Source organism: Pelophylax lessonae (assembly GCF_965119305.1).
Source record: "Pelophylax lessonae genome assembly, chromosome: 2".
NCBI classification, from domain to species: Eukaryota; Metazoa; Chordata; class Amphibia; order Anura; family Ranidae; genus Pelophylax; species Pelophylax lessonae.
The window spans coordinates 203,683,296-203,705,987 of record NC_138769.1 but is presented as its reverse complement, the minus strand read 5'-3'; the positions used below and the strand labels follow the sequence as shown (position 1 = coordinate 203,705,987).

General features: G+C 44.9%; 1 protein-coding gene across 1 annotated transcript in view; it reads right to left on the bottom strand.

Annotated features, from left to right (window-relative positions):
• LOC309545976 (cyclic AMP receptor-like protein A) overlaps positions 1-22,692 on the bottom strand; it is a 1,007,699-nt gene that overhangs the window by 775,401 nt on the left and 209,606 nt on the right. Inside the window, exon 5 of the mRNA XM_082245442.1 lies at positions 15,923-15,983. Coding sequence (XP_082101568.1) covers positions 15,923-15,983 — 61 coding nt within the window. The remainder of the gene's footprint in view (positions 1-15,922; positions 15,984-22,692) is intronic.

The window sequence follows — 22,692 nt, the reverse complement described above, 5'->3', positions numbered from 1 at the left end:
CAGTGCAGGAAAAAACTTATCTATTCACAAAATTTTAGAACCTAAAGAATCTAGAACCTAAACCTAAAAAAATTTTAGAACCTAGAACCTAAACAAAAAAACTTTTTTTTTTTTTTTCAAACTTTTTTTTATTTGTCTTTTTTTATTTGTGCAAAAAAAAGAAAAAACCTGGCAGTGCTCAAATACCACCAAAAGAAAGCTCTATTTGTGGGGAAAAAATTACACAAATTTGGTTTAGGTACAATGTTGCATGACCGTGCAATTGTCATTCAAAATGCAACAGCGCTAAAAGATGAAAATTGGTCTGGGAAGGAAGGGGGTTTAAGTGCCCAGTATTGAGGTAGTTAAAGTCTAAACCGCTGGCAACAAAAGTAAGTACACCCCTAAGTGAGAAATGGCCAAATTGGGTCCAAAGTGTCAATATTTTGTGTGGCCACCATTATTTTCCGGCACTGCTTTAACCTTCTTGGGCATGGAGTTCACCAGAGCTTCACAGGTTGCCACTGGAGTACTCTTCCACTCCTCCATGATGACATCACGTAGCTGGTGGATGTTAGAGACCGTGCACTCCTCCACATTCCGTTTGAGGATGCCCCACAGATGCTTAATAGGCTGGTAGGTTAATTGGATCCTGTATAAAAAATTGGCCCTACTATGTATGTATGAATGTGAGTTAGGGACCTTAGATTGTAAGCTCCTTGAGGGCAGGGACTGATGTGAATGTGCAATGTATATGTAAAGCGCAGCGTAAATTGACAGCGCTATATAAGAACCTGAAATAAATAAATAAATAATAGGGTTTAGGTCTGGAGACATGCTTGGCCAGTCCATCACCTTTACCCCTCAGCTTCTTTTGCAAGGCAGTGGTCGTCTTGGAGGTGTGTTTGGGGTCAGTATCATGTTGGAATACTGCCCTACGGCCCAGTCTCCGAAAGGGAGGAGAACATGCTCTGCTTCAGTATGTCACAGTACACGTTGGCATTCATGGTTCCCTTTAAAGAACTGTAGCTCCTCAGTGCTGGCAGCACTCATGCAGCCCCAGACCATGACACTCCCACCACCATGCTTGACTGTAGGAAAACACTTGTCTTTGTAGTCACCTGGTTGCCCCCACACACACTTGACACCATCTGAACCAAATAAGTTTATCTTGGTCTCATCAGACCACAGGACATGGTTCCGGTAATCCATGTCCTTAGTCTGCTTGTCTTCAGTAAACTGTTTGTGGGCTTACTTGTGCATCATCTTTAGAAGAGGCTTCCTTTTGGGACAACAGCCATGCAGACCAATTTGATGCAGTGTGCAGCATATGGTCTTATTACTGACAGGCTGACCCCCCACCCCTTCAACCTCTGCAGCAATGCTGGCAGCACTCATACATCTATTTCCCAAAGACAACCTCTGGATAGGATGCTGAGCATGTGCACTCAACTTCTTTGGTCAACCATGGTGAGGCCTGCTCTGAGTGGAATCTGTCCTGTTAAACCGCTGTATGGTCTTGACCATGGGGGCTGCAGCTCAGTTTCAGGGTCTTGGCAATCTTCTTATAGCCTAAGCCACCTTTATGTAGAGCAACAATTCTTTTTTCAGATCCTCAGAGAGTTCTTTGCCATGAGGTGACATGTTGAACTTCCAGTGACCAGTATGGGAGAGTGAAAGCGATAACGCCAAATTTAACACACCTGCTCCCCATTCACACCTGAGACCTTGTAACACAGACGAGTCACATGACACCATAGAGGGAAAATGACTAATTGGGCCCAATTTGGACGTTTTCATTTAGGGGTGTACTCACTTTTGTTGCCAGCGGTTTAGACATTAATAGCTGTGTGTTAAGTTATTTTGAGGGGACAGCAAATTTACACTGTTATATTGTAACGTTCATGCGTTTTTGTTAGTGGATGGATTTACAGCTGCAGAATTATTACACTCAGTAGCCTTGTAGAGAATCTGTTGAACAAACATATCCAACTCTCAGGACTTCATCACCGTGTACAGCCTGTTATATACCATATATATATTAATAGATGTTTAATGGAGGGATAGAATATATGAGGATGTATAGATGAGAGACAGGCTATTGTATGGTGAGCACTAGAAGTAGTATTAGGAGAGTTGCAGGTGATGGTAAAGCAGATAGGTTCTGATGTCAAGTATAGTGCAGATGGTAAGAGGACACAGATGGAGTATACTTAGACAGAGTAACCTAGTGCAAGGATAGTTGAAGGTAGTCCCAAGAGCTAACAGTCTATGCAGATGATAGTGGATAGATACAGATAGTCTTGGTAATTGCAGTAGATGACAGCAGGAGATTGGTTAGTAAGAATCCCCTGTGGGGTACTTATCACTTAGATAGGTTAGTAGTAACAGTGTCCATTGGAGAGAGGTGATCCCGTAGCGAGATACGGATCACCAGCGAGGTTTCCGGCTTCAGTTCAGCAAGGGAGAATGTCAGCAGCTCCGACTTCACAGGAGTAGGTGCGGTGAACATGTGGTTTGAACGAGCGATGAGTGAGAGCAAACCGGCGATTGAAATAGCCGCTCATAGCGGCGCTCGGCAATGATGTCATCCGGTCTTAAAGGTATATGCGTCCCTTGTTACACAAGATGGGATGCAATTAGCAGAGGAGAAATATGGAGACAAGGGTACCAGAGGTACCAGAACATTACAGTACCCCCCCCCCCTTAAGGCCGGCTCCGGAAGGCCTCTAGAACTGGTTTTTCCGGATATTTCGAGTGGAAATTGCGAATCAGTCTAGGGGCATGTATATCGGAGGTATCCAGCCAGGTGTCATCTTGGGGCCCATAGTTCTTCCATCGTACAAGATACTGGAGTCTTCTTCTATTGAAACGGGAATCCAAAATTTCTTTTATCTCAAATTCTTCTCCACCTTCCACTTGTACAGGAGGTGGAGGTGAGATAGTAGGCCTTATTCCTTGGTTAGGAACATGGGGCTTCAGTAGAGACACATGGAAGACAGGATGTATCTTGAGGTCTACTGGCAATGTGAGTTGTACTGCAGCTTTTCCAATAAGCTTCTCTATTGGAAAAGGTCCCAGAAATAGAGGTCCAAGTTTTTTACTAGGGATTTTTAGTCTCAGATTTTTTGTAGAAAGCCAAACAAGATCGCCAATGGCATATTGGGGAGAGGGTTTCCTACGTAGGTCGTAGTACTTCTTTTGTTGGCTATGAGCATGGGATATGGCATTGTTGAGTAATCCCAGAGAATCCTTTATCTGGGCAAGATAATCAGATGCCACTGGATTACTTGATGGCAAGATACGTGGAGGAAGGAGTGTGGGATGAAACCCATAATTCAGGTAAAACGGACTTTGCTTAGTAGTGCTATGAGTAGCGTTGTTATAGGCGAATTCCGCCAGCGGGAGGAGATCTGCCCAATCGTCCTGTAGATACGAAGTATAGCAACGCAGGTACTGTTCAATGCACTGGTTAACTCTCTCTGTCTGTCCGTTGGTCTGAGGGTGGTAGGGAGAAGTAAGGTTACGCTCTATTCGCAGTATCTGACATAGAGCTAGCCAAAACTTTGAGATGAATTGTGAACCACGGTCAGACAGCAGTGTTTTTGGAATACCATGTAACTTAAAGACATGTTTCACAAGTAATTCCGCTGTTTGTTTGGATGAAGGTAGTTTTCGGATAGGAGTGAAATGTGCCATCTTGGTCAGATGGTCCACTGACACCAAGATGGTGTTGAATCCTTTGGAAGGTGGTAGTTCCACTATGAAGTCTAAGGATACCACTTCCCACGGAACCTGGGGTATCGGTAAACTACAAAGTAACCCCGATGGTTTCGTGTTGTCAATTTTAGACCTTGCACAGATATCACAAGATGAAACAAACTTTTTGACGGTTGTCTTCATGTCTGGCCACCAAAATTGCCTAGTGAGTAGATTGAGAGTTTTAGTCATACCCATATGTCCTGCCATAGGTACATCATGCGACAATTCTAAGATCTTGGTTCGCATAGTAGGGGGTATGTATAATTTATCGTTGTAGTAGAGGAAGCCTTCTGCGTCAGTAGTTAGTTGTGGTGGAGGTGAGTCCAATCCTATGCTGTGCAAAATCTCCTCCTTCAGGGAGCGAACGACTCCGATAATACGTTCAAGTGGTATTATAGGAACTGAGGGAACCTCAGTACAATCTTTCTCGGCTAGTCGTGAGAGTGCATCCACTTTTTTATTTTTGTCTGCGGGCGTGTAAGTCACTAAAATATTAAATCTCAGAAAGAATAACGACCACCGTACCTGCCGGTGGGAAAGAGTTCTATTAGTTTGAAGGTATTGAAGGTTTTTGTGATCAGTATATATCAGAATTGGCAATTGAGTGCCCTCAAGTAGATGTCGCCAATTCTCTAACGCCAGTTTTATGGCTAATAACTCCTTCTCACCTACTGGGTAGTTCACCTCGGGGCTACTTAATGACTTTGAGAAGAAAGCAACTGGGTGAAGAGGTGAGGTGTTTGTTGGTCGTTGTGAGAGAACTGCTCCTACTGCCATATTAGACGCATCTACCTCCAAGATGTATTGAAGGGATGGGTCTGGATGGCATAGTATGGGGGCAGTAGTAAAGCTTGATTTCAGCAGAGAGAATGCTCCATTTGCTTCTTTTGACCAATTAAATGGTTTCTTCGTGCTTGTAAGTTGTGTGAGAGGTTTCACAATCGCAGAGAAGTTCTTAATGAATTTCCTATAGTAGTTAGAGAATCCTAGGAACCTTTGTAATGCTTTGCGAGTGGTTGGCACAGGCCAATCCAGAATGCAGGATATTTTGCTCATGTCCATTTTGATTCCACTTTTAGATATAATATATCCTAGGAATAGTACTTCCTCTTTATGAAACAAACATTTCTTTGATTTAACATATAAGTTATGTGCAAGTAGTCTTGACAACACAAGTCTCACATGTTTTATGTGCTCAGGTAAGGAATGAGAATAGATAAGTATATCGTCCAAATATACTACCACACAAACATCAAGCAAGTCTCGGAATATCTCATTTATAAACCGTTGGAAGGCTGCGGGAGCATTACATAGCCCAAATGGCATTACAAGGTACTCAAACAGTCCGTATCTGGTTCTGAATGCCGTCTTCCATTCATCCCCTTTACGGATTCGAATTAAATTGTATGCCCCTTTTAGGTCCAATTTTGAAAAGAAAGAAGCCCCACGCACCTGTTCGATAAGTTCAGGAATAAGAGGTAAAACGGAAAATTTATATCAATACTTACCGTAATTTTCCTTTCCTGATGGACTCCATGGCAGCACACGTATGGGTAGGCTCCGCCTCCTCTCCTACCCTATAGGACCCCACTCCCATAAATCTTTGCTCCATACCAGGAGCCGTGTTCCATAACTAGAACTACTCCAGCAGATGGGAGGGGACTCCTGCTGCCATGGAGTCCATCAGGAAAGGAAAATTACGGTAAGTATTGATATAAATTTTCCGTTTTCCTGACAGACTCCATGGCAGCACACGTATGGGAAATAACTAGCCATACACACCCGGGCGGGTAACTGCTGGTTTAACAGAAAAAGGTTTAATTTGCACCGTCAACAGACAAGACTTTTAAACCAAAGTTGACCGAAGATAAAGAAGCCGGTTCAACACAGTAATGCGACATAAAGGTATGAATTGATGACCAAGAAGCCGCTCTGCAAATCACGTCAGGAGCTACATGAAGAGAAGCTGCCCACGACGTAGAGATCCCTCTAGTGGAATGAGCTGTCACCACCTCTGGAGGAGCCAGTCCCTTGGCTTTATATGCCCACTGGATGGTCTGAACTATCCAACTTGCTATAGATCTTGAGGAAGCTTGTTTGCCCTTGTTTTTTCCACAGATGAGGACAAAAAGATGGTCTGACTGGCGGAAAGGAGCTGTAGTCTCCAGATATAGCCGAAGAGTTTCCCCCACGTCCAAAGGATGGACAGAATTTTCATCTTGAGATTTGAACGTGGGTAGGACAATTTCCTGGTTGACATGGAATACCGACATTACTTTCGGATTGGAGCCAAGCATCGGAACCAATACTACTCGATCAGGGAAAAACGTAAGGAATGGTTCCTTGTAACCCAAGGCACCGAGTTCAGAAACCCGTTTGGCCGAAGTAATAGCCACCAGAAAGGCTGTTTTCATGGAGATGTTTTTAAGGAAAAATGGATCCTTCTGATTCAAGGTAAGTGAGGAAAGAAACTCCAAGACCGTAGGAAGATCCCACTTAGGGAACCTGGGCTTTCTAGGAGGTCTTAACCTAGTAGCGCCTCTGAAGAACTGGCGAACCAGGGAGTGTTTCGCCCATGCAGTCCCAGTGAAGGCCGAAATGGCTGAAATTTGGACCCGAAGGGAGCTTACTGCCAATGACAGGTCCAGACCGGACTGGAGGAAGCCCAAAATATCCTGGATTCCTGGGTCAGAGACAGAGCTAGATCTGCTATCCACATAATCCTTAAACTTGGACCAGATTTTTTCATAGACCTTGTTCGTGCCGGGTCTTCTGGCACTCATCATTGTAGCGATTGCCTCGTTTGGACAACCGAGCGCTTTCAATCTTTCCCTCTCAACAGCCATGCCATGAGATGAAGCTGTGCTGGGCAGGGGTGAAGAATAGGCCCTTGGGACAGAAGGTCCGGCCTGACTGGCAGAGGTATCGGGTCCCGACAGCTCAGCTGGAGCAACAGAGGAAACCACGGTCTCTTTGGCCAGAAGGGAAGAATCGCTATGATCTGCACTCTCTCTGTCCTGAGTCTGTGAAGAAACTTGAAGATGACTGGCACTGGAGGAAACGCATAGGCCGTTTGAAAATTCCAATGATCCGTCAGGGCGTCTACCCCGTGTAGAATCTCTCCAGTTTGGCATTGCTTGGAGATGCGAACAGATCTACCTCTGGATGGTAACCTAGAGACATGATCCATATGAAGGTCTCTGGATGGAGTGACCACTCGTTGTCCAGAGCAGACCTCGAGAGGAAGTCTGCCTGGACGTTCTGGGCACCCGGAAGATAGGCGGCTGACAAGTTGGACAGATGTCTTTGAGCCCAATCCATAATAGGTTTCACTTCTTTCAGAAGAGAAGGACTGCGGGTGCCCCCTTGTCTCTTGATGTAGGCGACGGCTGTCGTATTGTCCAGTCTTAGGAGGACCGAGGCATCGGTCGCCAGATGCTGAAAGGCCTGGAGAGCACAGAACGCTGCCCGAAGCTCCAGCACATTCGAGACCACCCCGTATGTAGGGAAGTCCCATCTGCCCTGGGCCACCTCCGACAGGCAATGCGCTCCCCATACCGTCCTGCTGGCGTCCGAGGTCATGACCAACCAGGACGCTGCAACGATTGAATGGCAGTTTAAAAGATTCTTTCGCTGAAGCCACCAGGTTAAGCTGTCCTTCATGGACGTAGTTATCCGAATGAGGACTTCTGGATTCTCGAAATTCCATTGTTGGAGGAATCCCATCTGAAAGGGCCTCATCTTCCACTGAGCCCACTTCACCATGGGAGCCGTGGAAACCATGGTCCCAATTATCTTCATGCACTGGGACGCCCGGAGATGAGAGGCTGATAATGCCGGACGAATCCTGTTGCGAATTGTCGGAATCTTCTCTAATGGAAGGGAGATAGTGCCTCTGGAAGTGTTGAAGAGGGCCCCTAGGAAGACCAACGACTTCGTGGGTTCCAGATGACTTTTTTCCAAATTCAGGAGCCACCCGAACTCTTGAAGGGTGGAAATTACTTGAGATCTGTGAAGCAGAATTTGATCCTGATGTTCTGACAGAAGGAGCAAGTCGTCCAAGTAATGGTAAAGACGAATCCCTTTTGCTCTGATCAGGGCTACTACAGCCAGTAAGATTTTGGAAAAGATTCGAGGTGATGTGGTAAGCCCGAAAGGGAGACAGGTAAATTGAAGATGCACCTGACCCACTGCAAATCGGAGAAATTTTTGCATTTCTGCTGCGACTGGGACGTGAAAGTAGGCATCTTTCAAGTCTATGGATATCATCCAATCCTCTGGCTGTACCACTTGCCGAATTGTAAAAAGTGTTTCCATCCTGAACCTCTCTTTCTTGATGAAGGTGTTTAGGTGTGTTAGGTCTATAACCGGCCTCCAAGAGCCGCTTTTCTTCAAGACCATGAAGAGCGGAGAGTAGATGCCTTGGAACCGTTCCTCGGTTGGGACAGGCACTGCCGCACCCTGGGCAACCAGGGATTCTACATATGTAAGAAGAGTTGACTTCTTCTCTTCTGAACGGGGTAAGGCCGTAGGAATGAAGCGAAGAATGGGGCTTCTGTCGAAAATCCACACATGTCCGTGTGATACGGTTCTGACGGCCCATTGATCTTCGATCGAGGCTGCCCAGACGTGCGCAAACTGAAGCAAGCGTGCGCCTACCCGCACCGTCTGGACAGGTTCGATGTCAAAAAGACTTCGTCGCCTCTCGGCTTGCTGAAGATTTTCCTTTGGAGAACTTCTGCCCTGTAGACTGAGGGCGCTTCCAGTTCTTCCTGAACTCACGACCGGGCCTGTAAAAACGGGCCTCTCTGGCACGATCAGGATTTTGTCTGTTTTGAGGTCTTCTCTGATCTATCAACCGGCGATCCTGGGGAAGGAAACCAGATTTACCACCAGTGGCACGGGTAATAGCACTGTCCAGTTTATTACCAAAGAGGGAGGAACCCTCAAAGGGAATTTTGCACCAGGCCTGCTTAGAGGCAGGGTCGGCCAACCAGGGGCGCAACCACAAGGCGCGTTTGGCCGTGACAGAGGACAGCATGACCCGCGCCGCCAAGCGGATTATATCAATGGATGCCTCACCCAAGAAAGCCGTTGCCAGTCTCAACTCCTGAATGGCTGAACTCCTGGCCACCTCTTCGGAGACAGTCTGAAGTGTAGCCTCCACGCTGTCTACCCAGGCTTCCATTGCCTTGGATGTGGCTGCCAAAGCCAGAGCCGGCTTACACGCCATACCTGCGGAGAGATAAATCTTCTTAAGATCTGTGTCAATCCGCCTGTCAAGAGCGTCTTTGAATGAGACTGAGTCTTCCAATGGTAAGGTTACGTGTTTCACCAACCTCATCAAGGCCGCATCCACCGTGGGAGCGGAGTCTAGATGTTTCACCTTATCATCCTTAAAGGGATACATTCTGGAGACCTTAGATGACAAAGAGTTTCTCTTTTCAACTCCCTGCCACTCGTCTGTAATAATTTCTCCCAATTCCCCTAGGAGGGGAAAATGGGAACGCTCTTTTTTGAGATGTTTGAAGTATTTCTTCTGTTTAGCTGGGGACTCAGCTGGATCTTCCCATTTTAATGCCTCCTTAACCGCCTTAACTAGCGGTGGGACCATAGCAAGTTCAAAACCTACATTCTGGTCTACCAAATCATCTTCACTGTCTGTAGAATCTTCTGACAGACGACTTGGTTGGGAAGTACCTGGCTCCACTTCATCCCTTGGGAGGAAACCAGGAGCCTCTGAAGAGTGACCCGAAAGCCTGCTCGAATCCCAATCTCTAAGGGATTCTTTTACAATCCGCCTGACCATAGCCTCCACTGGTTGTGCAGTGTCTTGCTTTTCCCTCAAAACCCTGGAATAACAGGTATCACATAGGGATCTATCCTCAGGGATATGGGCTCGACAGCCCCAGCATGATTTCCCTGAACTGCGGTCAGAATGGCGGGATTGCCGCGGAGCGACTGAACTGGAAGTGTGCTCATGTCGTTTAGACCTGGAGCTAGACCTATGACCAGACTTTGATGAAGAATGCCGATGGGCTGAAGGAGAACGATCCTTTGATCCAGAAATAGGGCGTTGGTCAGACCTAAAAGGGCTAAATAGGGAAAGAAAAACACACTTAGGCTCCATTCCACCAGCCAACGCAAGCAGGTAAGGGTTAAGAAAAACTAGCTCACCTGTTGCGCAGGGACTGGCCACCGGGGGGTGGTGAAGCATCCATTTGCAGATAGAAGCAAAAGCCTGCACAGGAAGAAAGTAAGCATACATGTACTGACTTTCGTCTCCACACCAACCTTTTACCCCAAATGGCACCTGGATCAAAGCATGACTCACCGCTGAAGAGCAGAGAAACAGCACGGGGAAGCCACCGCAACGCCCGCAGACATCCCATTGTAAACAGGAATGACAGCTGCTTAAATCTCCCGGGCGCCGCAAAGCCACGCCCGAAACGACGCAATATCGTCATAGGAGATCGGGAGCGATGCGCGCGCATGCGCAGACGATACCAGGGCCAAGCCTCATCCTGGACAACCAATTGAAGGTCCAGCGAGGCAGGGGGAGGAGCCTAAGCGACGATCTGGAACGCAGGAGCGCTCCACCGCACAAACAGGAAATGCAATGAAACCAAAAGAAAGTTTTATACTTTACCACCATGACGATAAACGAACAGTCTCAGGCCTGGATGAATTCATGCGTGTGTGACAGGGCACCAGGGCCTATCCGCTCAATAGCAAGGACGTATTGGCCATCAATGCAGCCCACCTCTCATTCAGGATTTACGGCATCTTCAGCATTTTAAAATAATATTGCCCGGGTCCACCCGATAAATATCGAGATTGCTGGACATAAAACAGGAGGCATCCGACATCAACAAGGTCCACACGCCACCAGCTCGCCTGAAACCGATAGACGTCCTATAAGGTAAGACTTCCTTCTCGCAGGAGGAGGACGAAAAAGGAACACGGCTCCTGGTATGGAGCAAAGATTTATGGGAGTGGGGTCCTATAGGGTAGGAGAGGAGGCGGAGCCTACCCATACGTGTGCTGCCATGGAGTCTGTCAGGAAAGGATAACGATCCTTTATTGTGATGGCATTTAATTGTCTGAAATCAATGATAGGCCTAAGGCTAGAGTCCTTATTGCGGACGAAGAAGAGCCCAGCAGCAGTGGAGGAAGTAGAAGGTCGGATGAATCCTTTTGCCAAGTTCTCATCCAGATACTCCTTAAGATGAGAGAGTTCATCCTGTGAGAGAGGATAAACATGTCCGAAAGGCAACTTGCTATTAGGGAGTAGATCGATACAACAATCATAGTCCCTATGGGGAGGTAGCATTTGAGCGTTTTTCTCAAGGAAAACCTCCGATAAATCCTGATAACACTGGGGAATAATGTCATCCGGCAGTACAGACAGGATCCTATCATGTGTGGGGAGGTTACACGTTGTCTCACAATAGTGAGAAGAGAAGGCTAACGTTCTTGTTTTCCAATCGATGATTGGTTGATGTATGTGTAACCAGGGAAGTCCCAAAATGATTGGAAAATGTGGTGAAGTTAATACATCAAAGGTGGTGGTCTCCACATGAGACTCGTCAGCAGTTACAAGAAGTGCCTGTGTCTGACTGGTGATAGGACCAGAGGATAAAGGGGTACCGTTAATAAAACTAACGGAGACAGGTTTGGGTTTTGAAACAATAGGTATTTTATTAAGGGAGACAAAACAAATGTCAATGTAGTTTCCACAAGATCCGGTGTCAATCATAGCCTTGGTGGTGATCCTAGTTTGGTCCCACTGCAATGTTAATTGAACAAAAAGGTAAGGATTAGAAAAGGAAGTTGTGAGTCCCTCTAGCAAGACATTTGAACACTCACCCTCTTTTCTGCGGACAAGAGGACAGCCGTTTACCAAATGATTCGGGGATGCGCAGTACATGCAAAGATGTTCGGTTTTCCTCCTGGCACGTTCAGAAAGGGTCAGAGGTGGGCGTATCATTCCTACTTCCATAGGAGTAGGGTCAGCAGGCAACATCCGAGAAGGACTGGAAAATGGTGAGCCCATCTTCTCAGCCTTTCTTTCTCGTAGTCGTCTGTCAATATTGATACTGGTCTGTATCAGTCCCTCTAGAGTGCCAGGTAAATCCGCTCGGGCGAGCTCGTCTTTAACGGCCTCAGATAGGCCGAGTCTAAACTGCGTTCGCAAAGATGTGTCGTTCCACCCTGAATCAGGGGACCATCTTTTAAAATTCGCCACGAAATCTTCAACAGGTCTCCTTCCTTGTTTTAAGGCCCGTAATTGGGTATCAGCGGTACTCTGCTTGTTGGGGTCTTCATATAAACTAGCAAGTTGTGCTAGAAATAAGGGATAAGAATTAAGGAGTGGATCATCCTTTTCAAAGAGAGCATCTGCCCAGGCCCGGGGTTCACCCGTTAAATAGGAGATGATGGTACAAACCTTAATTTGGTCAGTGGTGTAGGTTAGAGGTTTTAACATAAAAAACAATCGACATGCGTTTTTAAATTCACGGAATTTGCTCCGATCACCAGAAAACACTATAGGAGGGTTTATCTTAGGCTCACGGGGCTGAGCAGCAGGAGGCTGTGTGAGACGGCCAAGCTGCTGTCTCAAGGTCTGATTTTCATTTTGTACCTCTGTAAGCGCAAGGATCAATGCATCTACTTGCCGTTTTAATTGTAGTACATGAGTGGATAATTCTGCTGAATCCATATTTTTTTTAAAGGCTCGTTCAATCTGTAACGTTCATGCGTTTTTGTTAGTGGATGGATTTACAGCTGCAGAATTATTACACTCAGTAGCCTTGTAGAGAATCTGTTGAACAAACATATCCAACTCTCAGGACTTCATCACCGTGTACAGCCTGTTATATACCATATATATATTAATAGATGTTTAATGGAGGGATAGAATATATGAGGATGTATAGATGAGAGACAGGCTATTGTATGGTGAGCACTAGAAGTAGTATTAGGAGAGTTGCAGGTGATGGTAAAGCAGATAGGTTCTGATGTCAAGTATAGTGCAGATGGTAAGAGGACACAGATGGAGTATACTTAGACAGAGTAACCTAGTGCAAGGATAGTTGAAGGTAGTCCCAAGAGCTAACAGTCTATGCAGATGATAGTGGATAGATACAGATAGTCTTGGTAATTGCAGTAGATGACAGTAGGAGATTGGTTAGTAAGAATCCCCTGTGGGGTACTTATCACTTAGATAGGTTAGTAGTAACAGTGTCCATTGGAGAGAGGTGATCCCGTAGCGAGATACGGATCACCAGCGAGGTTTTCGGCTTCAGTTCAGCAAGGGAGAATGTCAGCAGCTCCGACTTCACAGGAGTAGGTGCGGTGAGCATGTGGTTTGAACGAGCGATGAGTGAGAGCAAACCGGCGATTGAAATAGCCGCTCATAGCAGCGCTCGGCAATGATGTCATCCGGTCTTAAAGGTATATGCGTCCCTTGTTACACAAGATGGGACGCAATTAGCAGAGGAGAAATATGGAGACAAGGGTACCAGAGGTACCAGAACATTACATATATAAGCTGTACACTAACTACTTTAAATTGTAGCAAAGTGTAATTTCTTCAGTGTTGTCACATGAAAAAATATAATAAAATATTTACAAAAATGTGAGGAGTGTACTTACTTTTGTGAAATACTGTGTGTGTGTGTGTGTGTGTGTGTGTGTGTGTGTGTGTATATATATATATATATATATATATATATACATATACATATACACACACACGTTATCTCACAAAAGTGAGTACACCCCTCAGATGTTTTCAAATATTTTAATATACCTTTAAATCTATGTCCTTGAGAAAGAGAAAGGGAAAGGAGGAATCTGACCCTTGCTGGAATAGGCCTGAATCGCTATCCATCTGATCCATCTGGAAATGGTCGCAGAGGAAGCGGACAACCCTTTCTGAGGCCCATCAGTGAGCACAAATAGTGAGTCTGATTTCCTAAAAGACTCTGTATCTGCCAGGTACACCCTAATCGCCCGGACCACATCCAAGGCATGCAAAGCAATTTCCTTCGGATGTTTTGGCCTTGGACACAGGGCAGGCAACACAAAATCTTCATTCAAATTAAAATCAGACAAACTTTGGAAGGAAGATGGACAGGGGCGAAGAACCACCTTATCTCTGTGAACAACTAAGTATGGTGAACGACAGGATAACGCTGCCAAGTCCAACACCCTGCACCTATCAGAGGTCATAGGCACCAAAAAGGCCACCTTCTGGGACAGCGTAAGCAGGGGAATCTCCCAAAGATTCTCAAAAGTAGGTTCCTGGAGGACTGAGAGCACCAAATTGAGGTCCCAAGGCGGGAACAAGGACCGCACTGGAGGAGCCAAGTGCTGAACTACCTAAAGAAAAGTACGCACCAGTGAGTGTGTTGCCAAGGGCTGTTGAAAGAAGACCGCTAAAACCGACATCTGAGCCTTGGAAATACTCAATGCCAGTTTCTGCTCAACCCCTCCTTAAAGGAAGGTCAAGATCCGAGCCACTGAAAAAGAGCGAGGATGAACCCCAGGAGACTCACACCACATACGATGGTAGATCTTCGTAGAAGTAGATTTCCTAGCTTTTAACAGGCTGGAATCACCGACTCAGATAAATCTTCAGCACCTGGCGTTCAACAGCCAGGCCATCAAAGTCAATGGAAGATTGGTCCTTGGGACAGCAGATCTTCCCTGAGAGGAAGCTTCCAAGGAACATCGGTGACCAGCCGCCCAAGATCAGCGTACCAAGCCCAGCGAGGCCAGTCCAGAGTCACTTAGATGACCGGAATCCCTTCTGCCGTGATCCTGTGTAGAAGTCTTGGCAGGAGCTTGAGGGGAGAGAAGGAGTAAATCCGATAATACTGACCCCACGGGGCCACCAGTGCGTCTGTGGTGTCCACCAGAGGATCCCTTGACCGAGCCACAAACCTCTGCAACTTTCTGTTGATCCGAGACGCCTCGGTGGGGGGGCCCCACCAGAGACACAGTTGATGAAACACCTCCGGATGAAGGGACCACTCCCTTTGGTCCGACTGAGGTAATCTGCCTGCCATCTTTCCATCCCAGGAATGTGTACGGTGTGGCTGCTCTCAGGAATGCCATGTTCCCTGGCCAAGAGGTTTACCAAGGGTGAATAAAAGAGTTCCTGTGGTTCCACTAGATGCAGTCTACAGAGGAAGGCTGGGACTGGCGTCTCTCAGAAATGTAGTCAGCGGGGATGAGCAGATGGGTCAATTCATGTGACAGAAAGAGACATGGTCAATAAACAGGCAAAGGTTCGGTCCAGACAGCGGGCAGAAACGTGGTAAAAAAAATAAACCGGCCAGAGGCAGTACAGGCGGCAGACAGAGGCAACATTGCACTGGTGTAGCAGTGATCAGGAACGCTGCTGCTAGCTGCACTAGTGATGCTGTATTGATGTAGTGGAGAACAGGGACACTGTTAATGGCTGTACTAGCTCTTGTGACTGTGACACTGGTGTGGTGGTGATAAGGAACATCGTTGCTGGCTACACTGGTCTGATGACACTGTTACTAATGTAATGATCATCGGGGACACTGTGACTAGATGGTCAATGTCTGTGTTTAGGGCCTTGCTACTGCATCCACACACATGTAAGATTGGGAGCAGCAGCTGTACCCCTGCAGCTGCTATGTCCCAATACACTCTACGCTGGGCAAAACCACTGCATGGAGCAGGTAAGTAGAACATGTTTGTTAGTTGGTTATTTAAAAAAATAGAGTTTACAATCTTATTCTTTTTTGCTATCCAGCTATTAGGCACCCCACTGTCACCCGGTCCTCCCATGGCATTGATCTTTCAACACTGCAGGGATTAGTCACTGTGAGTGTAAAAAAAGATGCCCTGATCAACTGTCCCTTTCTTCTGCCTCCTCTGTTCTTAGAACTCATACTATCCCTTTCCAGCAACTCTTTCACACTCACTGGCTGATGTTAACCCTCACAGCACCAAAAGATCAGCTTTGTAGTGAGTACCAGGCAGCAGTGGGGAGAACATTTCTATGTTATGCTGTAGCCAGCTGGATATGAAACACATTTCATTATGTTCCTGGTGCTGTAGAAAAAAAACCTTCAGCTTTGAATGATTGATAAGGTTGTCTCACTAGTTATACCAAAGTTGGGCAAAAATAGAAACTTACCAAAGTATGTTAGCCACCATGCTTGGAAATTGCACAAAGCACCATCGGGTAAAACCTCACCCTACAAGAGAAAGCAAATAGTCACATTTTTTTAGTATTTTTAAATGCAATTAAAGTGGACCTGAAATAAAAAAGTAAAGCTTTTGTATTGTTTTTTTTTTTTTTTTTAGGGAATATTTAAAAATGTAAATTGTGCCTAACAAGTAAACTGTAAATTTTTATTGGGTCTTGAATTCTACATTAAAAATAGCAGTTTAATTCCCGTGTCTTCAGCCTCATAGCTGCATATCTGAAGTGTGAGATCTCAGACACTGCACTTCTCAATGCAAGCCTCATGAGATTTGGTGTAAGATTGGATGATGTCCCGACAGTGCTGCTCACTGTTCTTCTGAGGGCTTGCTGGAGAGGAAGCTGTACCTGAAAACCTGCAGTGTGTGAATCTTCCTTCATGTGGATTGATGGTTCCTAGACATTTGCTGCTGCTTTATTATTCCTCCATCAGTAATGAGATCAGACATCAGAGTGGCAGCTCTGACTGTGTCAGTACTGTATATAATCCATTTAATTAAAATGGTGGAGATAATGCCTTTGTAAGTACTATTTGTATGGAAGGCTTAAATAGTTATCCACCTAAAAGGTATTATAACTAGAGATCGACCAATTATCAGCAACACCGATATATCGGGGGTCAATATGCACTTTCCCCGATATATCGGAATTGGCCCCGGCGGTTACCGATATTGCCGTGACGTTATCGCGTATATTGTGCCACGCGCCTCTGCGCACTGGGAGTCTGGGACAGCTTCTGCGCCCATTTTAGGCCGCCTCCCTCAGCCTCGTTTGGAGTCTCACATGTGCGCACACAGTGTGTTTTACACCCGCCGCGGAGTCTCTGCATGCAGTGCACAGTCAGGACAGTGAGTGATTTCTTAAGTTCTTATCAAATCACAGTACAGTGACCAGGGTGCCAGCCAGCCCCCAGAGGTTGCCAACTAGCCGCCAAAGGGTGCCAGCCAGCCACCCACCAAAGGGTGTCAGCCACCCACCAAAGGGTGTCAGCCAGCCACCCACCCACCACAGGGTGCCAGCCACTCACAGGGTGCCAGCCAGCCATTTTTTTAAGCTTATATATTTTTTATAAGTTTCAATGGAGATAGAAAATTTAAAAGTGTGGTCTGGGACAATTTCTCTTCTCCATCTCCAGGAAAATCAGCAGCACTGTGCAACACTTGCAAAAACAATGTAAGCATGGGATCAATAACTGCAAAAACCAAAGATACGTCTAATCTTTGAGCCCATCTAAGAGTTCATCATGTTGAATTGTATCATGCAGCACAGAATTCACGCACTCATTAGTGTTACAAGGTCTCTGGTGTGAATGGGAGCAGGTGTGTTAAATTTGGTGTTATCACTCTCACTCTCTCATACTGGTCACTGGAAGTTCAACATGGCACCTCGTGGAAAAGAACTGTCTAAAAAAGAATTGTTGCTCTACATAAGGATTGCCTAGGCTATAAGAAGATTGCCAAGACTCAAACTGAGCTGCAGTACGGTGGCCAAGACCATACAGCGGTTTAACAGGACAGGTTCCACTCAGAACTTGCCTCGCCGTGGTCTACCAGAGAAAATGAGTGCATGTGCTCAGTGTCATATCCAGAGGTTGTCTTTGGGATATAGATGTATGAGTGCTGCCAGCATTGCTGCAGAGGTTCAAGGGGTGGGGGGGTCAGCCTGTCAGTGCTCAGACCATACACTGCACACTGCATCAAATTGGTCTGCATGGCTGTCATCCCAGAAGGATGCCTCTTCTAAAGATGATGCAGAAGAAAGCCTACAAACAGTTTGCTGATACAAGCAGACTAAGGACATGGATTACTGGAACCATGTCCTGTGGTCTGATGAGACCAAGGCAAAACTTATTTGGTTCAGATGGTGTCAAGCATGTGTGGCAGCAACCAGGTGAGGAGTACAAAGACAAGTGTGTCTTGCCTACAGTCAGGTGGGAGTGTCATGGTCTGGGGCTGCATGAGTGCTGCCAGCACTGGGGAGCTACAGTTCATTGAGGGAACCATGAATGCCAACATGTACTGTGACCTTCTGAAGCATTGCATGATCCCCTCTGGGCCACAGGGCAGTATTCCAACATGATAACGACCCCAAACACACTTCCAAGACGAACACTGCCTTGCTAAAGAAGCTGAGGGTAAAGGTGATGGACTGGCCAAGCATGTCTCCAGACCTAAACCCTATTGAGCATCTGTGGGGCATCCTCAAAAGGAAGGAGGAGGAGCGCACAGTCTCCAACATCCACCAGCTCCATGATGTCGTCATGGAGAAGTGTAAGAGGACTTTAGTGGCTACCTGTGAAGCTCTGGTGAATTCCATGCCTAAAAGGGTTAGGGGAATGCTGGAAAATAATGGTGGCCACACAAAATATTGACACTTTAGGCCCAATTTGGACATTTTCACTTAGGGGTGTCCTCACTTTTGTTGCCAGTGGTTTAGACATTAATGGCTGTGTTGTGTTATTTTGGGGGGACAGGCTGTACATTCACTACTTTACATTGTAGCAGTATCTCACTTCTGTGAGATACTATATATGTGTATATATATATATATATATATATATATATATATATATATATAGCTGCAAAATGTTTGGGTGGATGACAATTTAAGCCTTTTTTTAACTTTCCCTCCAAAAACCTCTCTAAACATATATAAAAACATAAATGCAATGTATTGTTGTTTGACCGTTCCTAGAATAGATGGCTGCATTAAGTAGCCTTTTTAGGCTTTTTTTTCCCTTTATTCTCGTCCTACACTTCCTGTCCTTGGGTGGCTACCAGGGATGAGCTCAGGCATGTTTAGACTCACCTGAGTGACACCACCAAACAGCTGTCGTCTGTACTGTTCCAGCCATAAGCAAGACATTCCTCGCCCAGTATCTGCACATATACAAAGGCTGTGTATACATGGGGCTGCTGGGCAGCAAATGCGCAGCCACTTATAATTAGCTAAGTAAATGGACAACCTCCTGGTGGGATTACTCTAGTTCGGACAAGGATTTGAACATGCCTGAGCTTATCCCTAGTGGCTATACATACTCCTCCCCTGTATCTATGTAGGGAGCAATGGCTGCCATGAAAGGCTGAGCTATAAGCATGTTTATCTTTGTTTAGCTGCTCCATTACTATATATGGGGGCTGAAAGGATACAGAATGAAGATAACACTCACAGGTCAGTTCACAGGAAGAGTTACGAAGAAGATTAAGAAAAACTTTTCTCCACTTACTCAAAATGTACTTCATCTGAAAAAAGCCAACACAACCATCACATCTAATGCTGGCCATACACGTATAGATTTTTGGACGGGAATATTCGTAGAACATTCGTACGAAAATTCTTTGCATAGACGAATGTCGTTCGAAAATTGTCTTTTGCTTTTAACATATAATTTTAAAATGAATGTAATTTCTGAACGATAACCACATATACTGCCCGAAAATTCGTTGATCGAGAAAAGTTTTCCCTTCTGCCCCTACGAATTTTCCCGTCGCTGCAGTCGAAAAGGGACATCGATTTAACCCCACTAACGATTAGAAAATCAAACGAATTTTCTTGAAACGAAAATTTCCGGATGAAAATCTATACGTGTATGGCCAGCATGAGAACTGAAAAGATGCACCAGATCACTTTTTTTTTGTTTATAGTTATACTTTAAAGTGGTTGTACACCGCTGGAAGTTTTTTTTGTTGTTGTTGTTTTACCCTGCAAGGTAAAGTCATAATGTGCTAGTATGCATCACATACTAGCACATTATGTTAAACTTCCCTTAAAACTAAGCCCTCCCACGCCGAAAGGTCAGTGCTGTAGGCGCTCCAATTTTCACCTGTATTGTTTCCAGGTTCACAGACTCCGGCTCTGTAACTGGCCGGAGCTGCAATGAAGTCACTCCCGCGCATGCGCCTTGCAACCACTGCTCACGGCACAGGGCTCTGAAGGAACAGCATGGGTGCCTTCCCTTTAGGTAAAAGTCATAAAAGTAATCAAAGGAAGTTTACTTCCACTTTAAGAGAGATGTACATGCTGCTGCAGAGGTGTCCTTGGTCCTGAAGGAAAGCAATCAGGAGTTTTTACAAGGAATCTGTCAAAAAACACATCTCTCAGAAGCTTCTGATAAAATATGCTATTATTTGACCACTACACCTTCCATAGCATTTAGTGCACCCCCCCCCCCCCCCTTCCATAGCAGAGACCCAATTCACAATAACTTTGACTAGATTCAGTTTCACTTCCCTAGAAGCAAGTCAGGGGACACAGGCATACATTTATTTTGCTTGTAATAAGATTACCCATAAACAGGATGTGCAGTTAACCATTGCCTTTATACATGTCTATAGTAGTCTCCAGGTAAGATCAGCCCAATAAAGTCAATAAATCTGTACGTGTGGCATTTATTAATTGATCTTGCATAGAAAGGGCACCTTAGCCTGCTTCGGTGCAAAAGTTGGCTACCCACAATAGAAGTCTGCAGCTATATTATTATTAGAGTTATCCTGCTGCACACATACTGTAAAGCATATTGGATAAATGGATCCCCCCTGAACCAATCCGTAAAAAAAGTTACAAAGATCTAATGTTTATAGAAATACTCTAATTTTTTATTGATCCCCAACTAATTCTCACAAAGCAATAATGTCCTTTTTAAATATAAATCTGACTGCAGTAACACTATTGAGATAACAAGTTTCAATAAAACAAGAAAATACACTATCACATTATTTCCAGGTGGCTAGCATCAACCACAATCTCCACTTTAAGAACAATTAATCTTTAAGGGAGACCTTTTCACTGGAATCTACAGCTCCACTGTGTCACATAAAAAGTACAATTAAGTGTTATCTATATAGTTACGAGAACAAGCTGGTTACTTTGCTGTAAATTTCTGAGGCTGCTGTAATTTTGTAAAGGCAGATAAAAACACTGGATTTTTTGCTCTTCTCCTCTACCAAATTAAAATCAGGTGTGTTAAAAAAAAATGATATAAAATGTATATAAAGCACAGACCAAGAAATAGTAATGGCATTCTGGCTAAAATGAAAACATTCAGGTGCATTGCAAAATGCAGTTATGTACAGGGTATGGGGCAAATGTTTATGCATGTAGTAATATGTATATATATGTGTGTATATATATGTATATACATATATGTATATATATATATATACTTGCCTGTGAGTGGAGAAACTGTTAAGTGACACTAAAGTATATCCTAATTTTTAAAAACTAATCCCTACACATCCACTACTTGTGTAATCTATTTTTTATTAAGTCGATTCTTACTGTGTTTTTCTACCTCTCTATAACGTCCTCCATGAGCTCCTGAACCTCTCCTTTTCCCCCCTCACCTCAATTTGTTTTAAAGGAGAGGTGCACATCAGTAGTGATGTCGCGAACATAAAATTCGCCGTTCGCGAACGGCGAACGCGAACATCAGCGAATGTTCGCGAACCGGCGAACATTGCGAACCTCCATAGACTTTAATAGGCAGGCGAATTTTAAAACCCACAGGGACTCTTTCTGGCCACAATAGTAATGGAAAAGTTGTTTCAAGGGGACAAACACCTGGACTGTGGCATGCCGGAGGGGGATCCATGGCAAAACTCCCATGGAAAATTACATAGTTGACGCAGAGTCGGGTTTTATTCCATAAAGGGCATAAATCACCTAAAATTCCTAAATTGTTTAGAATAACGTGCTTTAAAACATCCAGTGTGTGTATACGATCAGGTATGATGTTGTATCGATCAGGTAGTGTAAGAGTTACGCCCGCTTCACAGTGACAAACCAAACTCCCCGTTTAACGCACCGCAAACAGACCAGAACCGACCAAAATGGGACAGGAACTGGGCTTTAAGGGTTAGGGTTAGGGTTAGGTTTAGTGTTAGGGGCTAGGGTTAGGGTTACGGTGAGATACTTAGGGTTAGAGTTAGTAAACCTACCCCTACGCCTCTAACCCTAACCGTCTAACCCTAAGCACTAAAAATAACCCTAACCCTAGCCCTAACCCTAACCCTAGCCCTAACCCTAATTCTAATTTTTTTTCTGGTTCTGGACATGCTACTGAGCTGAAACTTCACAGGTACACTTTTTAGACCCCCAGACACTGAATCACACAAAAAAAAGTTCTTAAAAATGTTAATTTTTTGATAGAGAGCCAATTATTGGAAAAATTAAAAAAAATAAAAATAAAAAATTTCTTTGGATTTAGCATCTGGTGGGTCTAAAAAGTGTACCTGTGAAGTTTCAGCTCTGTAGCATGTCCGGAACCAGAAAAAATTACGAATTAGGGTTAGGGCTAGGGTTAGGCTTAGGGCTAGGGTTAGGGTTTATGGGTAGGCTTAGAGGGTTAGGGTTAAGGTTTGAGGGTTAGGGTTAGGTTTAGTGTTAGGGGCTAGGGTTCGGGTTACGGTGAGATACTTAGGGTTAGAGTTAGTAGCCCTACCCCTACCCCTCTAACTCTAACCCTCTAACCCTAAGCACTAAAAATAACCCTAACCTTAGCCCTGACCCTAACCCTAGCCCTAACCCTAACCCTAACCCTAGCCCTAGCTCTATTTTTTTTCTGGTTCTGGACATGCTACAGAGCTGAAACTTCACAGGTACACTTTTTAGACCCCCCAGACAATAAATTCAAAGAAATGTTTTTTTTATTAAGTTTTTTTTTTTTTTTTTAATTTTTCCAATAATTGGCTCTCTATCAAAAT